The sequence below is a fragment of the Leucoraja erinacea genome, chromosome 3, assembly GCF_028641065.1.
Source record: "Leucoraja erinacea ecotype New England chromosome 3, Leri_hhj_1, whole genome shotgun sequence".
Classification (NCBI taxonomy): domain Eukaryota; kingdom Metazoa; phylum Chordata; class Chondrichthyes; order Rajiformes; family Rajidae; genus Leucoraja; species Leucoraja erinaceus.
The window spans coordinates 624194-644309 of record NC_073379.1 but is presented as its reverse complement, the minus strand read 5'-3'; the positions used below and the strand labels follow the sequence as shown (position 1 = coordinate 644309).

General features: G+C 42.9%; 1 protein-coding gene across 1 annotated transcript in view; it reads left to right on the top strand.

Annotated features, from left to right (window-relative positions):
- The window catches only part of rasgrf2b (Ras protein-specific guanine nucleotide-releasing factor 2b), a 220075-nt gene that overhangs the window by 68141 nt on the left and 131818 nt on the right, over positions 1-20116 (top strand). The window contains exons 5-6 of the mRNA XM_055631130.1: positions 10997-11250; positions 15855-15934. Of these exons, the coding sequence (XP_055487105.1) occupies positions 10997-11250; positions 15855-15934 (334 nt within the window). The remainder of the gene's footprint in view (positions 1-10996; positions 11251-15854; positions 15935-20116) is intronic.

Below are 20116 nucleotides of genomic sequence, written 5' to 3'. Positions count from 1 at the left end.
CCTTTGATTTTTCCAACATCTGCATTTCTTTCTTAAACATCTGTAGTTGAGGCGTGTTTGATATACTTATACTTGATAAGGTTTGCTGGAATGGAACTTAAAGTTTAAAGCTTGTTTAACCATTTCCCTGTCTTCAGTTCCTCACTCTCACTGCCCCGCTCCATGTGGCGAGTGGCATTCACCCTAATACGCGGATTCTCTCCAGTGCTCTCTTGCTTTGGTTCATGTCTTTATTTTACCTCAAATCTGAATTTTAACCTGAAATATAAATTTTAAGTACAGCAATTTTGAAAAGAAGAAGTTAAAAATTGCATTTTTACTTTAAGCACAGAAAGTTACACCCGCCCTGGGATTGGCCTAGGCCTGTGATTTAAAAAAATATTTGATTTTTTTTTAACCAAAAATAATTTTAATTAATTATTACAAGAATAATATGTACAATACAAAACAATACCAACAGTGGCACCACAGCCTGTGGGTCTACAAACAGGGGGCAAAGTCCATTTAACAGTTTACCTGTCCACTGGGAGCATCCTGCAAGCTAATGCTTCTGTATCGCTAAGATGGGAGAGATGGATAGATGTCTTGCGGGGGTAAGAAGGAACTTTGATGATGGAGATGCTGGAAAATCTTCCTGTATATGTACACAAAAAGGGGAGTGTGGAGCACCAATAACTCAGCGGTCTGCACTATCCTGTCAGTTGGTGCTTCGTAGCCTTGCAGGCTGCCGAACCGGAAGTGTTTCTCCAGCATTTTTGTGTACCTTAGATAAATTCGTAGGTGATTAGTGCGGGTATCAGAGGTAGTCTTCGGAGAGGGTGAAGTCGCTGCTGGGCTCTCTTGACCAGAGCTGTGGTGTTGGCCGTGGACGCCAGGTCATCAGTACAGCAATTTTGAAAAGAAAAAGTTAAAAATTGCATTTTTACTTTAAGCACAGAAAGTTACACCCGCCCTGGGACTGGCCTAGGCCTGTGATTTAAAAAAATATTTGATTTTTTTTTAACCAAAAATAATTTAAATTAATTATTACAAGAATAATATGTACAATACAAAACAATACCAACAAACCCACCACAGCCTGTGTCTACAAACTGCTCTCATTTTACTTCCACTGACTGCAATGTCTATCGCTAAGGCAGAGATGGATAGATTCTTGGGTTTAAGAAGGAACTGCAGATGCTGGAAAATCAAAGAAGAAAATGTCAGCGGGTGAATATTTAAAGATGCTGCTCAATGCTCCGAGCTTCTCCCTCTCTTGTTTTAACAGATTCTTGATTAGTGCGGGTATTTACTGGGACAGTGAGTGGAATAAATAAGGAGAGATAGATCATATTGAAAGGCGGAGTAGACTGTATGGGCCGATTGGTTTAATTCTTCTCCTATCACTTATGAGGTTATGTGCGGCAATCTCAGTTTTATCTTTCTCTGGCTGCCCAGCACAATTATTGAAGAGGATGTCAGCTTGAATATTTAAAACAACATCAATGCTCTGAGCTCTCCCTCTCTTCTTTTAACAGTTGTACATTTATAGAGTCATAGAGTCATACAGCGTGAAAACAGGCCCTTCAGCCCAACTTGCTCATGCCGACCAACATGCCCCATCCACATTAGTCACACCTGCCCGTGTTTGGCCCTATCCCTCTAAACCTACCCTATCCATGTACCATTGGTAGTCACAAAATGCTGGAGTAGCTCAGCGGGATAGGCAGCATCTCTGGAGGGAAGGAATGGGCAGAAGTGCCTGTTGCTGTGCGGTACTGTCCTATCCATGTACATGTCTGACTGTTTCTTAAATGCTGTGAGTGCCTGCCTCAACTACAATACCTCCTCTGGCACCTCGTTCCAGACACCCACCACCCTTTGTGTAAAATAAAAGGAGGTAGAAGCTTTGGAGAGGCTCCAAAAGAAGTTCACCGGGATGCTGCCCAGATGGTTGTAAATAGTGGTTGGATAAACTTGGATTGTTTTCTCTGGAGGCTGAGGGGAGACCTGAATGAAGTTTATAAAATCATGACAGATATAGATACGGTATATAGTCAAGTCTTTTGCAAAGGGTGAAAATATCAAATATTAGAGGGTTTAAGAAAAAACTGCAGATGCTGGGAAAAATCAAAGGTAGACAAAAATGCTGGAGAAACTCAACGGGTGAGGCAGCATCTATGGAGCAAAGGAATAGGCGATGTTTTGGGTCGAGACCCTTCTTCAGACTTATATTAGAGGGCACATAGCTTTAAGAAATATTAGAGAGCATAGCTTTAAGGTGAGAGGGGGTAGGTTTAAAGGAAATTTGGGAGGCATGTTTTCTTTATGCAGAAAGTGGTAGGTACCTGCAATATGTTACCAGGGAAGGCATTGGAAGCAGTCATGAATTTGCAGGGAATAGTTGGATGTGGATCATACGCAGGCAGATAGGGCTAGTTTAATGTGGCATTGTGTTTGACCCAGAGATTGTGGACAGTAGGGTCTGGTTCTACGCTATGTCCTATGTTTAGCCGCAGCAGTTGGTCTGTACCTCCATTCAGTAAGATCGCTAATCTGATAGTTACTACAACTCCATATTCCCACCTTCCCTTGTTCAAAGGTACACGAAAATGCTGGATAAACACAGCGGGTGCAGCAGCATCTATGGAGTGAAGGAAATAGGCAACGTTTCGGGCCGAAACCCTCCTTCGGGTTCTTCGGAAGAAGGGTTTTGGCCCGAAACGTTGCCTATTTCCTTCGCTCCATAGATGCTGCTGCACCCGCGGAGTTTGTCCAGCATTTTTGTGTACCTTTGAACAAGGGAAGGTGGGAATATGTAGTAACTATCAGATTAGCGATCTTACTGAATGGAGTTTGTCCAGCATTTTTGTGTACCTTCAATTTTCCAGCATCTGCAGTTCCTTCTTAAACAAAATTCTCTTGTTCAAACCCCTGCTTACTACAAATCTAACTTTGCCTTAAAAGTAATCAAAATCACAACTTGCATCACTCTTTAGGGAAGAATGTTTCTAAGATTTACAGCTTTTGAGAGTTAAAAAAACCCAAACAATTTTAAACCCTTATTCTTTAAATCGTGGCCCAAATTCTAGATTCTCAAGAGGAAACATCCTCTCTACATCCACCCTGTCAAGATCTGCCGGGATCTTGCATGTTTCAATCAAGTCACCATTTATTTTTCTAAGCTATTGCATATCCAGGCCTGGTGTGCCTAATCTTTCCTCGTAGGACAAATCAACAATTCCATCTTAGTAAACTTTCTCTCACTTGTCTACAGCTCATTGAGACACTTCCTTAAATACAGAAACAAATATTGTACACAATACTTTCAATGTGGTTTCACTTTTGCTCCATGTAATGAAACACAACCTCTCTACACGAGTATCCTATTCCTCTTTCAATTAATGACATCATTACTTTAACTTTCCCAGTATTTGTTTGTTGTTCCTGCATTCTAGCCTTTTGTGCAGAATCCACTTGGACCCCAAATACCTCTGCATCTCAGGGCTCCACAATGTTTAAACATTACACTTTGAAAACAAACATCTCTTGCCAAAATGGACATACTTTCCCACATTATGCTCAATTTTCCTGATCTGTGCCCTCTCGTTTAACCTAACTATATCTTATTGCATGCTCCTGATGTTCTCTGCACAACTTACTTCCCTATGTATCTTTGTGTCTGCAGCAAAATCAACTTTTGTTGCAACTAATTTGGTTACTTCCGATAGAAATAAAGTGGGTTAACATAAGGAACTGCAGATGCTGGTGTACAAAAAAAGACGCATTGTGCTGGAGTAACTCAGCGGGTAAGACAGCATCTGTGGAGACCATAAATAGGTGATGTGTCAGGTTGGAACCCTTCTTTGGACTCTTTAGACTTTAGAGATACAGCGCAGAAACAGGCCCTTCGGCCCACCAAGTCTGCGCCAACCAACAATCACCCCGTGCGCATGTTGCGGGGTGACGCCTGTATGGTCGTGAGTAATCGCCCAAAGAGTCGTACCTTTTTCTGGTCACTGCTGGATTTTCAACATTATTATGTTTTTCGGCGACCTGCTGCGACTATGACGGGTGCCGGCAAGTTGCCGAAAAAAATCGCATAAGTGGGACAGGCCCTTAAGGCAGCAACTCTACCGCTGCGCCACGGTGCTGCCCTACTTCAGAAGGGTCGCAACCAGAAACGTCACTTATCTATGTTCTCCAGAGATGCTGTCTGACCTGCTGAGATACTCCAGCACCTTGCTGGAGTATCTCATGTTCATGTTCTATCTCATGTTCTATAGACTCAGGATCAGTTCCTGTGGACTGGAGATAAGCTAATGTTATCCCACTTTTTAAAGAAAGGCGAGAGAGAGAAAACGGAATTATAGACCAGTTACCCTGACATCGGTGGTGGGGAAGATGCTGGATTCAATTATAAAAGATGAGATAGTCGAACATTTGGATAGCAGTAACAGGATCGGTCCGAGTCAGCATGGATTTACGAAGGGGAAATCATGCTTGACTAATCTTCTGGAATTTTTTGAAGATTTAACTAGGAAAATGGACAAGGGAGAGCCAGTGGATGTAATGTACCTGGACTTTCAGAAAGCATTTGATAAGGTCCCACATAGGAGATTAGTGGGCAAAATTAGGGCACATAATATTGGGGGTAGAGTGCTGACATGGGTAGAGAAGTGGTTGGCAGACAGGAAACAAAGAGTAGGGGTTAAGGGGTCCCTTTCAGAATGGCAGGCAGTGACTAGTGGGGTACCGCAAGGCTCGGTGCTGGGACCGCAGCTATTTACAATATACATCAATGATTTGGATGAAGGGATTCAAAGTAACATTAGCAAATTTGCAGATGACACAAAGCTGGGTGGCAGTGTGAACTGTGAGGAGGATGCTATGAGAGTGCAGTGTGACTTGGACAGGTTGTGGGAGTGGGCAGTGGGAGTGGGCAGATGCATGGCAGATGAAGCTTAATGTGGAGGTTTTCCAAAAAAACAGGAAGGCAGATGTGAGGTTTTGTACATCACTTTGGTAGGTACAAAAACAGGAAACAGAAAATAGCAGATAGGCCATACTATTCAATATGGGCGTCAAGTATCCCGGGAAAACAAGGGGCCAAGTGGCCTCAACTACCCTCTATGGCAGGATTCCAGAGGGGAAAAAAGTTCTTCTCATCTCGGTTTTAAAGGATTTCCCCTTTTGTACAGCAGGCTATGAAAGTAAGCATGCAGGTACAGCAGGCAGTGAAGAAAGCGAATGGCATGGTGGCCTTTATAACAAGGGAAATCGAATATAGGAGCAAAGAGGTCCTTCAGCAGTTGTACAGAGCCCTAGTGAGACCACACCTGGAGTATTGTGTGCAGTTTTGGTCCCCTAATTTGAGGAAGGACACTCTTGGTATTGAGGGAGTGCAGCGTAGGTTTACAAGGTTAATTCCTGGGATGGTGGGGCTGAGAGAATGGAGCAGCTGGGCTTGTACAGTCTGGAGTTTAGAAGGATGAGAGGAGATCTCATTGAAACATATAAGATTGTTAAGAGATGGACACGCTAGAGGCAGGAAACATGTTCCCGATGTTGGGGGAGTCCAGAACCAGGGACCACAGTTTAAGAAAAACGCCCCTGTCCCACTTAGGAAAACTGATCGGAAACTTCTGGAGACTTTGTGCCCCACCCAAGGTTTCCGTGCAGTTCCCGGAGGTTGCAGGTGGTTGCCGGAGGTTGCAGGTAGTGGAAGCAGGTAGGGAGACTGATAAAAACCTCCGGGAACCGCATGCAAACCTTGGGTGGGGCGCAAAGTCTCCAAAGGTTTCCATTCAGGTTTCCTAAGTGGGACAGGGGCATAAGGAGTAAGCCATTTAGAACGGAGGCGTGAGGAAACTCTTTTTCTCACAGAGAGTGGTGAGTCTTAAACATGTCTCCTCTCCACCTTCTTAAGATTGGGGTTACGTTTGCTGCCAATCTGTGGAAGAGCATGGAAACCCTTCTGGAGACTTTGTGCCCCACCAAGGTTCCTCCGTGGAAGGAGGTTGCAGGTGGTTGCAGGTTTTGCAGGTAGTGGAAAGCAGTGATTGATAAAAACTCCGGGAAAACCTCTCTCTGCCTCAGAGGGGACGGTGGAGGCAGGTTCTCTGGATGCTTTTTCAAGAGAGAGTTAGATAGGGCTCTTAAAGATAGCGGAGTCAGAGGATATGGGGAGAAGGCAGGAACGGGGTACTGATTGGGGATGATCAGCCATGATCACATTGAATGGCGGTGCTGGCTCGATGGGCTGAATGGCCTAATCCTGGACCTATTGTCTATTGTCTATTGTCTTGCGTCTTTTCTAGAATTATAAGAGACTTCCATTAGCATTTGCTCTTCCTGACAAATGTGAGTGATACTGGTAGATGCCTAAATTCTTCTCTGGATTGGCCATCACTCAATCTAGTGGATCAATTTATATATCAGTTTTGTTCCATGTATTAAAATTATATTTTAATAAAATCTACACGATGCCCCGGAATGAATTGTTATAAGTAAAGGTTCATATCCTTGAACTTGGCCCCTTTAAAGTGAAATTCAGGCTTAATAACAAAAGCACAAAGCTTTTGTACATTAGTCCACAACAAAATTGTAGTGACTCTATCTTTAAAATCTCTATCATATTGTTCCATTCAACAATGTGTTTTGCTTAAAGCTGAGTCTCACATTGCGAGTTGACACAAGAGGTACCCCGAGTGAAAGACTCGTGGTTGTGTACGAGATTGCAAGTGTATGATCAAGAGTTTAACTGAGTTCCCACGGGTATGACAAGTTTGCCGTTTACTTGTCATTTCTGCGATGTTCCAAGTTCGTCTCCTGAGTTACTCTTGAGCCAATCCTGATTGAAGGTTTGTTTTAATAAGCAACAGTGTTATGTGTTTAATGAGCAACAGTGTTAAAGAAGACCTCTCCATCCTGTGGCTTTGTTTTAAAGATATAATTCAGAGCGGCCGCATCTATTGATGTGACCTACAAAGGGAAAATGTGCACCATCCAGTGCCAGAGCAGTTATACTTATGATTTGTTTGAAACACACAGGTTTTAATTGAATTTACTGCCATGTCTAAACACTGTGGGGAGACGGGAGATTAAATCTTTGAATGTGGACGGATGTGCACATCAGATTGTTGTGAGACGGAGCTCAGGGTTCGCCTCCTGAGCTGCTTTGGTGCCCAGGCGTGAGTTGAGGTGGAGAGAGGTTGGGGGGGGTGGGGGGGGGCGTCATTAATCTGTCTGGGGTGACATGGCTCTTGGGTTAGGCTGGGATCATTCTCTGCGGGATGATCTTAGTGCGGGAGACAAGTGTAGGAGAGGCGTACTGACTGTGTGGGCAGACACTTTGGAAGTGATTGCCCACCAGTCTCAAAAGCCGCTGTGTCTCCCTGTCCCTGGGATAGCAGGGGGTGATCAAACAGCACAATACCCCCCTCCCCCTCCATGCCAACATGAAGGGCAACGATCCCAAGGCTTTAGGGTCAGGAACAGCGGGCAGGCGACAATCACCTGCCATAACGCGAGAGAGATCATGCACTGTTGTAGGTCTCCTTTGCACGTCGGTGTTTCTGTCTTTCTCCACTCATTGTTGGCCCTATCTCCTCCAGAGGAACCCGCTCCCCGATGGGCTGCTACGGCGACAAGTGGCAGTTCGCCCACAGCCCGAGCTGCGCCGCCTCATCCACCCCAAGAACAAGACGTACCTTGCACACCATCAGCTTCTGCCTCTGCTGGTTCCTCTGGAGTTGGAGTGGGGCTGGGCTGGAGTTGCTGCTGGCTGTGGGTCTCTGGGTTCTCTGTGCTTACAGTGGGCCTGGTGGGCCTGGGGGTCGGTGTCCCGTTGGTCCTGACTTCTCCAGCCACCCCCCTGGACAGGTGCTGAGACTGGGAACTGTACCGCCCTTGCCCCCTCCCTCTGCAATTGCAAACAAATACAAATATTGTCGAAAGTGGTTTCCGCTTCTTCTATGTTCCGGCGATTATTTCAAAAAATTAAACACCGGCCGCGACTAAAAATAGGTTGCCGTTTTAAAAATCGGTAATGTTTTAGTCGAAGCCGGTTGCGATGCTAGTTGAAGGTGGTTGGCGGAGGTTGCAGGTCTTACCTTCCACTACCTGCAACCTACATTTAGTCACGGCCGGTTTTGAATTTCTTGAAATAATCGCCGGAACATAGAAGAAGCGGAAACCACTTTCGACCATTAGGGAGACTGACAAAAACCTCCGGGAACCACATGGAAACCTTGGGTGGGGCGCAAAGACTCCAGAGGTTTCCGTTCAGGTTTCCTATGTGGGACAGGGGCATTATTCTGCTCCTAGAACTTATGAACATATGAACCACAGAGGAAATTCCTGGTATTAATGGGAACTAAGTAGGACTTTAATATAAAGGCAGAGTAAAATGATTGTCTTTTTCAACTTGGAAGATGGGATTCAAGGGGTTTCATGTGGTTCAGTGCTGGGACCATTGTTTCTTTTAATACATTAATGACTTAAACATCGTGTACAAGATAAAATTTCCTAAGATGTGGGTGACACAAAAACTTGGCAGTGTGGAAAACAGTACGTGGATGGTAATTAATTGGCTGGATGAGCGGGCAAACAAGTAAAAGATGGAATTTAATAGAGAGATGTGAAGTGATATTCTTTGGTAGTTAAAGGAAGGACGTTAAATGATGAACATTCCAACGATGTGCTGGGACAGAGGGTTCTCTGTGTAGGTGTGAATAAAGCCTTCAAAAATGGCTGAGATGTTGAGAGAGTGGTCAGTAAAGTATAAGGGATTCTGAGATTAGAACACAAAAGTAGGAAAGTTGTATTGTGATAAAATAGAAATTTCTAGAAATACTTAGCCGGATGGTTAAAATCAGATAAGATAGAAAGATAAGATAGAAGGGTATTTGAGGTCAATGGCCTTTCTTCACAAATGAACGTTAAATGAATATGTAGAAAACATTGGTTAGGCCACAACATGAGTTTGGTGTCCAAGCTTGGTCAGCTAACCATAAGAGGATGTAACAGTCTTAGAGATGGCGCAGAAATGTTTAATAGACTGGTTGAGATATTTTCTATGTTGGCTGGAAGAAACTGAGTTTTTCTTCTTTTAAAGAAGATTTAATCAGAGTGCACAAGGTCACGACTGTTTTAACTCCAGGAAATAGATGGAAGCTGATCTTTGGTGACTGATTAAGGTCAGAACGTAGAACAGCCCATGTGGCCCACAAAGTTTGTGCCACATATGAAGACCAATCTGATCCCATTTGCCTGTACATGACTCACATCCTTCTATTGCCTGCACTTCCATGTGCTCCCACCACACTGCGTAACAATAACTTGCTCTGCACATCTCCGTTAACTTTCCCCCTCTCACCATAGAGCTATGCCCTCCAGCCTTAGACATTTCCAACCTAGGAAAGCAGTTCTGACTCTCTACCCTACATATGCCTCTCATTATCTCATATACAGATTTAAAGATTTGGCCAATAGGTACATCTATGCTCCAATTAATCATGACCTGGAATTTCTTTGCCCTGTAGGGGTGGTGAAAATAGAACGATTTATTTTCCAAAAAGGAAAATGTGAGAAAATAATTTGAAACACAATGAAGAAAGAATGAAGAGGAAAGATCTAGGTCCACGGTCTAGGCATAAGCTCAGGGGCGACCGCTCCTTTGCGGTTGCAGCCCCTAGACTGTGGAACAGCATCCCCTTTCCCATCAGAACTGCCTCCTCCATCTACTCTTTTAAGTCAAGACTTATCTATTCTCCCAAGCCTTTTCTGACGTCCTCTGAGCGAGGGCTATATGTATATATGTATGTAGTTTGTTTTGTTGTGCTATTCTTATAACAAATGTAAAGCACTTTTGCTAACGAGAGTTGTTTTTTAAATGTGCTATATAAATAAATGTGACAACTTGATTTGACTTAAAAGAGATTGATTGAATCAGTCTGCTATGAGCCTGCAGAGATTTGATGGGCTGAATGGCCTCCACTTATATCAGTACAATTTTGTGACTTCAGTGTTTTGATAAAGTTTGCTCTGTTGTATCAAAAAATAAACAAAAGGATTTGATTGTTAACTGTTCCCTGTTTCCAAGTTGTGTTTGTTTATTTTTGATAGCATTTATACAGTGAGGAAAATGCAGCAAAGGTGGTTTTGTTACTTTAACACTGTGGTTATTTACAAAGTCAATCTTTGAGATTTTCTGATGCCGTTGTTTTTGCATTGAAAGGAGTCGTTAGGAAAAGTGCCAATTTTGAAGGGATTTGATCATTTCCTCAGTTTGTGTTTTGAGAGACAAAAATAGTATGATGCCAGGTTTGTTGCAGTGCCAGGCACCAGTCAAGGATGTTGCAAATGTATAATTAGTCACTGTGAAATAAAGCTACCATACCAGTCTGTTCTGCCAGAGAAAATACACGCATCTATCACACCTTACCCTTCCACATCTCTCCTTTCCCTCTTCCCTATACTCAGCACGGTCTCGACAGTCCAAACAAATTTTTTTCTCGACCCGAAACATCACCCATTCCATTTCTATCCAGAGATGCTGCCTGTCTCGCCACTGAGTCATTCCACTCCAGCATTTTGTGAAGTCCCCCTCATCTGTCCCTAGAGAAAGTCAGTTCTGAGTATTCCCTAGGTTTAAAAGTTCCCTCTCATATTTTAAAGACCTCTATCAGGTCCCCCCTATAAGATGATAACACAATGAATGGCGTTGTGAAACCCAGGCAACATTCGTAAGGGTCAAAATAGAGAGAGTACCCCCCCGACCCGAAACCAAGTTACCTATTTTCTATGCTTCTTCTTAGTCAGAAAAGTTCATAAGCGATAGATGATCCATGAATGGCGGTGCCCGATCAAGCCTACTCCTATTTTCTATGCCATAGTCAATCCATGGCCCATCATCTACTCCGCCATCAATCCTATCTCTCCCTCTCAGTTGTGCGCTGGTTAACAAATACTTCAGCAACCTTCAGTTTTGTTTCTTTCTTGTCGTTGTCTACAGGTTCAGAGTTTCATGAGGGGCTGGCTGTGCAGAAGGAAATGGAAGACAATTGTTCAGGATTACATCTGCTCGCCCCACGCAGAGAGCATGAGGAAAAGGAACCAAATAGTCTTCAACATGGTGGAAGCAGAGTCCGAATATGTGCAGCAACTGTACGTCTTGGTCAATTGCTTCCTGCGTCCCCTGAGGATGGCTGCCAGTTCAAAAAAGCCCCCTATAAGTCATGATGATGTCAGCAGCATTTTTCTCAACAGGTATTTGGCATATCCTTGCTTGAGATAATACGTCCTTCTATAATTTTATTTTTCATTAAACAAATATATATTTTCTTGAAGAATGGAGGAGGTGTCGTTCAGATACGGGTGTGGGTGTATGGAATGAGTTGCCAAAGGAGGTAGTTGAGGCTGGGACTATCCCAAGGTTTAAGAAACAATTAGACAGGTACATGGCTATGACTGGTTTAGAGGGATATGGGCCAAATGCAGGCAGGTGGGACTAGAGTAGCTGTGACATGTTGGTCGGTGTGGGCAAGTTGGGCCAAAGGGCCTGTTTCCACGCTGTATGACTATGACTCTATGTAGCATGTATCCCTTTATGACTTAACTTGTCATCATGGGTGGCTCCACTCCCCTGCCTTTTCATTAGGCATGCATTGATATGGTAGTCTTCAAGTCACACAGGTTTTGAAAGACAACGTTAGAAAGATGAGTGGGAAGGAACTGCAGATGCTAGTTTACACTGAAGATAGACACAAAATGCTGGAGTAACTCAATGGGTCAGGCAGCATCTCTGGAGAAAAGGAATCTGGTGCCGTTTCGGGTTGAGAATCTTCTGAAGAATGGCCTCGACCCGAAACGTCAGACATTGTGGGCAGAAGGGCATGTTTCTGCACTCTGCTGTTCTATGTTTAGCAGGAGTTGTTGGTCTGTACCACCGTTCAGTAAGATCAAGGCTAATCTAATAGTTCCCTCAACTCCACATTCTCACCTGTCTGAAGAAGGGTCTCGACCCGAAACGTCACCTAATCCTTTTTTTTCCAGAGATGCTGCCTGACCCATTGAGTTACACCAGCACTTTGTGTCTAACTTTAGAAAGGCCACTGGTGTGACTATGGAAAAGAGATCAAAAAAGCATCTTGGTCCCGTTAATTCCAGGTACGGAATACCAGGAAACTTTGTCCAGGATACTAGGCTTTTTGGAATGATGGCATCTACTCTGCATTCAGGTGATAGACCAAGAGTCGTCAAGTCAAGGGTGTTTTATTGTCATATGTCCCGGATGGGACAATGAAAATCTTACTTGCTGCAGCACGACAGAATACGTGAATATGTAAACATGTTCTGGACTGGACAAGTTAGATGCAGGAAAAATGTTCCCAATGTTGGGTGAGTCCAGAACCAGGGGCCACAGTCTTAGAATAAAGGGGCGATCATTTAAGACTGAGGCGAGAAAACACTTTTTCACCCAGAGGGTTGTGAATTTATGGAATTCCCTGTCACAGAGGGCAGTGGAGGTCAAGTCACTGGATGGATTTAAGAGAGAGTTAGATAGAGCTCTAGGGGCTAGTGGAGTCAAGGGATATGGGGAGAAGGCAGGCACAGATTATTGATAGGGGACGATCAGCCATGATCACAATGAATGCGGTGCTGACTCGAAGGGCCGAATGGCCTCCTCCTGCACCTATTTTCTATGTTTCTATAGTACATAACGGGGGAAGAGAGAAAAAAAAAAAGTTCAATAAATAACAAATATAGTGACGATACAGACCATTCATTTATTCTAGGGAACGAAAAAAGACATTTGCCTGGTAACAATAGTTTTATCAGCATCAGTTATAAGGTGAGATTTCTAGAGGGAAATTGGAATGCATAACATTTTGACATAAAGACCATTTGATACCCATTCATCCAAGGCTGGCATCCCAAAAACAAGAGCTGATTGTGTGCCCATGTTAACCAACAGATAGACACTAAATGCTGGAGTAACTCAGCAGTACAGGCAACATCTCTGGAGAGAAGGAAAGGGTGACGTTTTGAGTCGAGACCCTTCTTCAGCTCTTGACCCGAAACGTCACCCATTTCTTCTCTCCAGAGATGCTGCCTGTCCTGCTGAGTTCCTCGAGTATTTTGTGTCTATCTGGGGTTTAAACCAGCATCTGCAGTTTTTTCCGACACTTAACAGACCTCACTTTGATTACCAGGATTGGACCACACAGTGTAGGAAATATAATGAGGCTATAGGTAGGGAGGCTCTGTCTGATGTGAAAAATAACAATGTTGAGGAAAATATGGAATAATCTTTGTCTATAAGCAGACGTTGTTGAGTTTAGTGAAACCACATTGATCTCATTGAAATATACAAAATTCTTATGGACTTGATGACAGATACACAATTGATGTTTCCCCTGGCTGCGATTTCTTGATCCAGAGAGGAGTGAATGTTAGGATCTCTACCCAAGAGGGCTCTGGAGGCTCGGTTGCTGTGTATATTCAAGACCATATAATCATATAACCATATAACAATTACAGCACGGAAACAGGCCATCTCAACGCTTCTAGTCCGTGCCGAACACGTATTCTCCCCTAGTCCCATACACCTGCATTCAGACCATAACCCTCCATACCTTTCCCGTCCATATACCTATCCAATTTATTTTTAAATGATAAAAAAGAACCTGCCTCCACCACCTTCACTGGATGCTCATTCCACACAGCCACCACTCTCTGAGTAAAGAAGTTCCCCCTCATGTTACCCCTAAACTTCTGTCCCTTAATTCTCAAGTCATGTCCCCTTGTTTGAATCTTCCCCACTCTCAGTGGGAAAAGCTTATCCACATCAACTCTGTCTATCCCTCTCATCATTTTAAAGACCTCTATCGTCCCCCCTTAACCCGTCTGCGCTCCAAAGAATAAAGCCCTAACTTGTTCAACCTTTCTCTGTAACTTAGTTGCTGAAACCCAGGCATCATTCTAGTAAATCTCCTCTGTACTCTCTCTATTTTGTTGACATCCTTCCTATAATTGGGCGACCGAAATTGTAAACCATACTCCAGAATTGGCCTCACCAATCCCTTGTACAATTTTAACATTACATCCCAACTTCTATACTCAGATATCTTTCATTTATTTTAGATATAAAATAAATCAAGGGATATGGGATCAGTGCAGCAAACATGGCTCTGAGATAATTCTGACCGGGGTCAGCGATAATCATATGGAAAGACAAAGCAGAGTAACAGTAATTAAAATCAGGCTGGGGCTAATAAAAGAATCCTTGTGGAGGCAGCAGACAGGACTAAAGTACCAAATGAATACTTTGTGAGTACCTTCACAAAAGAAGAGGGCTAGCTACCATTGCAGTAAAGGACGGGGTTAGGGATAATGGCAATTAATTGGATATAAATGAAGTGCTGAAATGCTGTAATTAATCTAATTGTTAGTTAACTAATTATCTCCTTCAATAGGTTGCCAAGCAAACATTGAAGATAGCAACTGCTCCTCCTTGAACCAAATACCAGAGCATTTCAAATCCTTGTTCAAAAATAAAAGATAAATCAATAGAACAAGCAGAGAAACAAGAGTCAGGGTCTCAGGTCAAAGACTCTTCATCGGAACTGGAGACATTCTGGAGCAAGGATGGGTGTAGAGAACAGAAGGGATGTCTCTGTTACTATAAGGTTTAGGTTCATTCTTGGCACGTGTACTGAGACACTGTGAAAAGCTTTGTTTTTCGCGAGCTGATAATACTATACATACAGTAAAGACAATCGAGTCAACTCAAATACATTAGGGAGAGCAAAGGGAAAGATACAGAGTGCTGAATATAGTTCTTACCTTATAGAGCCATAGAGTGATCCAGTGTGGAAACAGGCCCTTCGGCCCAACTTGCCTACACCGGCCAACAATGTCTCAACTACACTAGTCCCACCTGCCTGCGCTTGGTCCATATCCCTCCAAACCTGTCCTATCCATGTACCTGTCTAACTGTTTCTTAAACGTTGCGATAGTCCCATCCTCAACTACCTCTGGCAGCTTGTTCCATACACCCACCGCCCTTTTGTGTGAAAAGGTTACCCTCAGATTCCTATTAAATCTTTTACCCTTCAACTTGAACCTATGTCCTCTGGTCCTCGATTCCCCTACTCTGGGCAATAGATTATGTGCATAGAAACATAGAAACATAGAAAATAGGTGCAGCAGTAGGCCATTCGGCCCTTCGAGCTTGCACCGCCATTCAATATGATCATGACTGATCATCCAACTCAGTATCCTGTATCTGCCTTCTCTCCATACCCTCTGATACCTTTAGCCACAAGGGCCACATCTAAATCCCTCTTAAATATAGCCAATGAATTGGCCTCAACTACATTCTGTGGCAGAAAATTCCAGAGATTCACCACTCTCTGTGTGAAAAATGTTTTTCTCATCTCAGTCCTAAAAGATTTCCCCCTTATCCTTAAACTGTGACCCCTTGTTCTAGACTTCCCCAACATCGGGAACAATCTTCCTGCATCTAGCCTGTCCAACCCCTTAAGAATTTTGTAAGTTTCTATAAGATCCCCCCTCAATCTTCTAAATTCTAGCGAGTACAAGCCGAGTCTATCCAGTCTTTCTTCATATGAAAGTCCTGCCATCCCAGGAATCAGTCTGGTGAACCTTCTCTGTATTCTATGGCAAGAATGTCTTTCCTCAGATTAGGAGACCATCTACCTTATCCAAAGAAAAACACTAGCAGCGCTGCAGCATCTCTCTGTTCTGTCACTGAGCCAAAACTCCACAGAAGGATTTAGTTTATTGTTTACCATTCTTTGTAGCTTATCAGAATATAATGGTGTTTTTTCTGAATTATTCTCTTACAGTGAGACAATCATGTTTCTTCATGAGATATTTTACCAAGGACTAAAAGCACGGATAGCCAACTGGCCTACCCTAGTGTTGGGTAAGAATCATTTAATGCAGAGATGAAAAGAAATCACAGAGTGTATATATGATCCAAAATGTTAAACGAGCTTTTGATGTTGCTAAGTGCTGCTGGTTGTAGTTGAGCACAAACCCTAGTTTATTTGCCAGCTTGTCCAAAGTAATTGAATGTGTGAAGAATTAAAATTGTTTTATTACCACTGGGTAGCGGTCACGGTGGCGCAGCGGTAGAGTTGCTGCCTTATGCCCCTGTCCCACTTAAGAAACCTGAACGGAAACCTCTGGAGACTTTGCGCCCCACCCAAGGTTTCCGTGTGGTTCCCGGAGGTTGCAGGTGGTTGCCGGAGGTTGCAGGTAGTGGAAGGAGGTAGGGAGACTGACAAAAACCTCCGGGAACCGCACTGAAACCTTGGGTGGGGTGCAAAGTCTCCAGAGGTTTCCGTTTAGGTTTCCTAAGTGGGACAGGGGCATTACAGCAAAATGCAGCGCCAGAGACCCGGGTTCGATCCCGACTACGGGTGCTGTCCGTATGGAGTTTGTATGTTCTCCCAGTGATCTGCGTGGGTTTTCTCTGAGATCTTCGGTTTCCTCCCACACTCCAAAGACGTACAGGTTTGTTGGTTAATTGGCTCGATAAAAATGTAAAAATTGTCCAAGTTGGCGATATGCAGAGTACTGCCCTGCCGACTACAAAATTCAGAAGGGTATGGGGGATGGTAATATCACTCCTTTAGAAATTACTATTTCTTAAAAGTTAAACAATATCCAGTTTAGTTTGAGTTTAGTTTATTGTCACGTGTACTGAGGTGCAGTGCCAACCAGTCAGCGGAAAGACAACTCATGATTACAATTGAGCCATTTACGGTGTATAAGATACAGGATAAGGGATAACTTTGAGAAGAAAGGCAGAAAATAGTGCTATTTGACAGATTTAAAAGCCCATTACCCGAGCCGTCATTCTGAATATGTTTCTACTTAGAAAGCAGGATTTGCAGAGCAATCATATTGTCTATCAACGTGACAAATATTTTCATACTTCATGGTCAATTGCAGGATGTGTGATTATTTCCTAAGTAGAAAGAAACCATAATTTATTATACTATGAGTTATCCGATCAGCCTAATTGTAGGGATATTTATTACAGCATGAAGTAGATATTCATTTTGCTTGCATATTATTCAGTTCTTGGGCAAACCATGGAATGAAAATGAGTCTAGGTGAATGGCATGATGACACTGAGTTCTCTGGGGCTATTCATCTCTTGAAATGAATAGAAAAATGCAGTAAATGTGCTGAGTGTTGTTTGATCCTAGTTGATGGATTTCCCTTCTTCTGCTCTTTCAGGCAAGGCTTAACTGAAGCATAACATATCTATCTGCCACTGCATTTATTAAATATCATTCTATTGGACATAGCCTATCCTCTGCATAATCCATCATTCCTGTTTTTCTGGCTTTAACAAAATATAGATAGCATAAAACAAAAAATAAACCAAAAACATTCTGCCAGCAGTGGAACAGGCAAGTGGTGCTAATTCAGGCAGCTAGAGTGAGCCTGGCTTACAGCAAAGGGAAGCTGCAAATGCTCAGGTCCAGATTAGAACATTTTCCTTTAAATTACCGGGAGCCAATTTTACTGAATGTTGCAGGTTGCCAACAATGGTCCGTAATTTGTGAGTTATGAGAGCAATTTTCCAGCTCCGTAATGCCTCGGAACCTTCTCCACTGAGAATTCATGCGAGAACATGTGGGTTGATCACAGTTTTCTAACCTTTATTACCAATTATGTTGTGGAATATGTCCTAATTTCCAATGAACTTCTCCAAAAGAGGAAAGCCATCTGGTAGTATCTCAATTTTGGAGAATCGTCATTATATCAACAACTGTGGGTTTCTTCTAATCCACTATTGTGTGTACTTATATAAGTGGAATTTCATGAAGGAAAGGCTAAACCATTGCTATCAACAACCCCTCCCCTCACACATATTCACACTTTTTAAATCGACTTCCAGGGTTATTTGATCTTACGCCTAAATTTTTATGTTGGCCTGTAATTTCAGCTTTGGCCATTAATAATTTGGCTTTATTAATTTTGAAAAGGCGCCTTTTGGTTACTATTGGTGCAAATGGTTAGCTTGCAGGAAAGTTGGTTAATTTCTTCCCGGTTGAACCAGCAGCTTTACTGAAGAGTACAATGTGCAATTTTGATGTTTATGTCATTGAATAATAATAATGCAAAGTAAACCATTAAATAGTGTTCAAATATTTCATGGCAGCTCTATTTATATTCCAGGCAATGCATTTTATACATGGTAGCATGTTACATGTCATAACATGTTAACATCTGTGTTGTCTCATACCAGGCGAACCTACAGGTTGTTGCTGGCTTTGGATGGCATTTCAGGCTCATTTTCACAGGTGGTCACGTAAAAGTGACCTATAATAAAAATATATATTTTGTTTCATAGAAACATAGACACAGGTAGATACAGAATCAGAACCTTATTTCCCGAACTGATGGGTGCTAGGAAATGTGAAACTTTAGATTATACCAGAGAACAAACTTTAGATGATACCAAATGGCTAGAATTTGGCCAAGGCTACAAGGAAAATGTTTATGATAAGAGCAGAGGAAATACACCAGGTGAGTGTAGGATTAGTGTATATGGGTGTCTGATGGTTGACGTGGACTCAGTGGGCCGAAGGGATTGTTTCTGTGCTATATCCTTCCGTGACTGTGTTGTTAGTTTACGAAGGAAGCTGAAAGGAATTTATTTTAGAATGAAAGGAGTCTTCAGAAGGAACTTGTAGATCAAAATAGTCTTGCTTGATAGAAACATAGAAAATAGGAGCAGGAGTAGGTTATTCGGCCCTTCGAGCCTCCACCGCCATTCAATATGATCACGGCTGATCATCCAACTCAGTATTCTGTACCTGCCTTCTCTCCATAGATGTGGCCCTTTAGCCACAAGGGCCACATCTAACTCCCTCTTAAATATAGCCAATGAACTGGCCTCAACTACATTCTGTGGCAGAGAATTCCAGAGATTCACCACTCTGTGTAAAAAATGTTTCTCTCATCTCAGTACTAAAAGATTTCCAAACTGTGACCCCTGGGACTTCCCCAACTCGGAAACATTTCTGTGGCAGAGAATTCCAGAGATTCACCAAAATCTGACCCCCCCATGTGTAAAAAATGTTATCTCTCCTCTCAGTCCTAAAAGACTTCCTCCTTATCCTTAAACTGTGACCCCTTGTTCTGGACTTCCCCAACATCGGAAACAATCTTCCTGCATCTAGCCTGTCCAACCCCTTAAGAATTTTGTAAGTTTCTATGAGATCCCCCCTCAATCGTCTAAATTCTAGCGAGTACAAGCCGATTCTATCCAGTCTTTCTTCATATGAAAGTCCTGACATCCCAGGAATCAGTCTGGTAATCTTGGGAAGTAGGCAATTGTAAGTTCAGAAACTGCAGTTGGAGGCAGTGAGCGAATACATGTCTTGAGAAGTGAGATGCAGCCTGAGAGATAATGGTTTGTGTTTAGTATTGAAGTCATGATCCTTGGAGAAATGGGAACAGTCAACTGGGATTCAGCAATTGACTTCTGTAAGTTCATACCATAGATCTCAGCAGCTTTGATATCATCCGAGGATCAGAAGTGAGTCTTTTTATTTCATTATTTCCAGATGTGAGCACTGCTGGCAAGGCTTGTGCCTCGTTCAACAGAGAGTTAGATGTAGCTCTTAGGGCTAAGGGAATCAAGGGATATGGGGAAAAAGCTGGAAGGTACTGATTTTAGATGATCAGCCATGATCATAATGAATGGTGGTGCTGGCTCGAAGGGCCGAATGGCCTCCTCCTGCACTTATTTTCTATGTTTCTATATTCTAATTGCTTGTGAGAAGTTGGTTATTGTTCCCAAAAAGAGGTTTACGCATTGCTTTTGGAGGTGGCATTTCATGAATTGGATTTATCAAGAAAAAATGAACAGTGATAAATGTAAAGTACTTTCAAGTTGGAGAGCATGACGATGCTGGTGTGGGGGAAGGAACTGCGGATGCTGGTTTATGCCGAAGATAGACACTCAGCGGGTCAGAGCAACTCAGCGGGTCAGGCAGCATCTCTGGAGGAAAAGAATGGGTGATATTTCGGATCGGAACCCTTCTTCAGACTGAAAGTTGAGGGGGCGGGGAGAACCGGA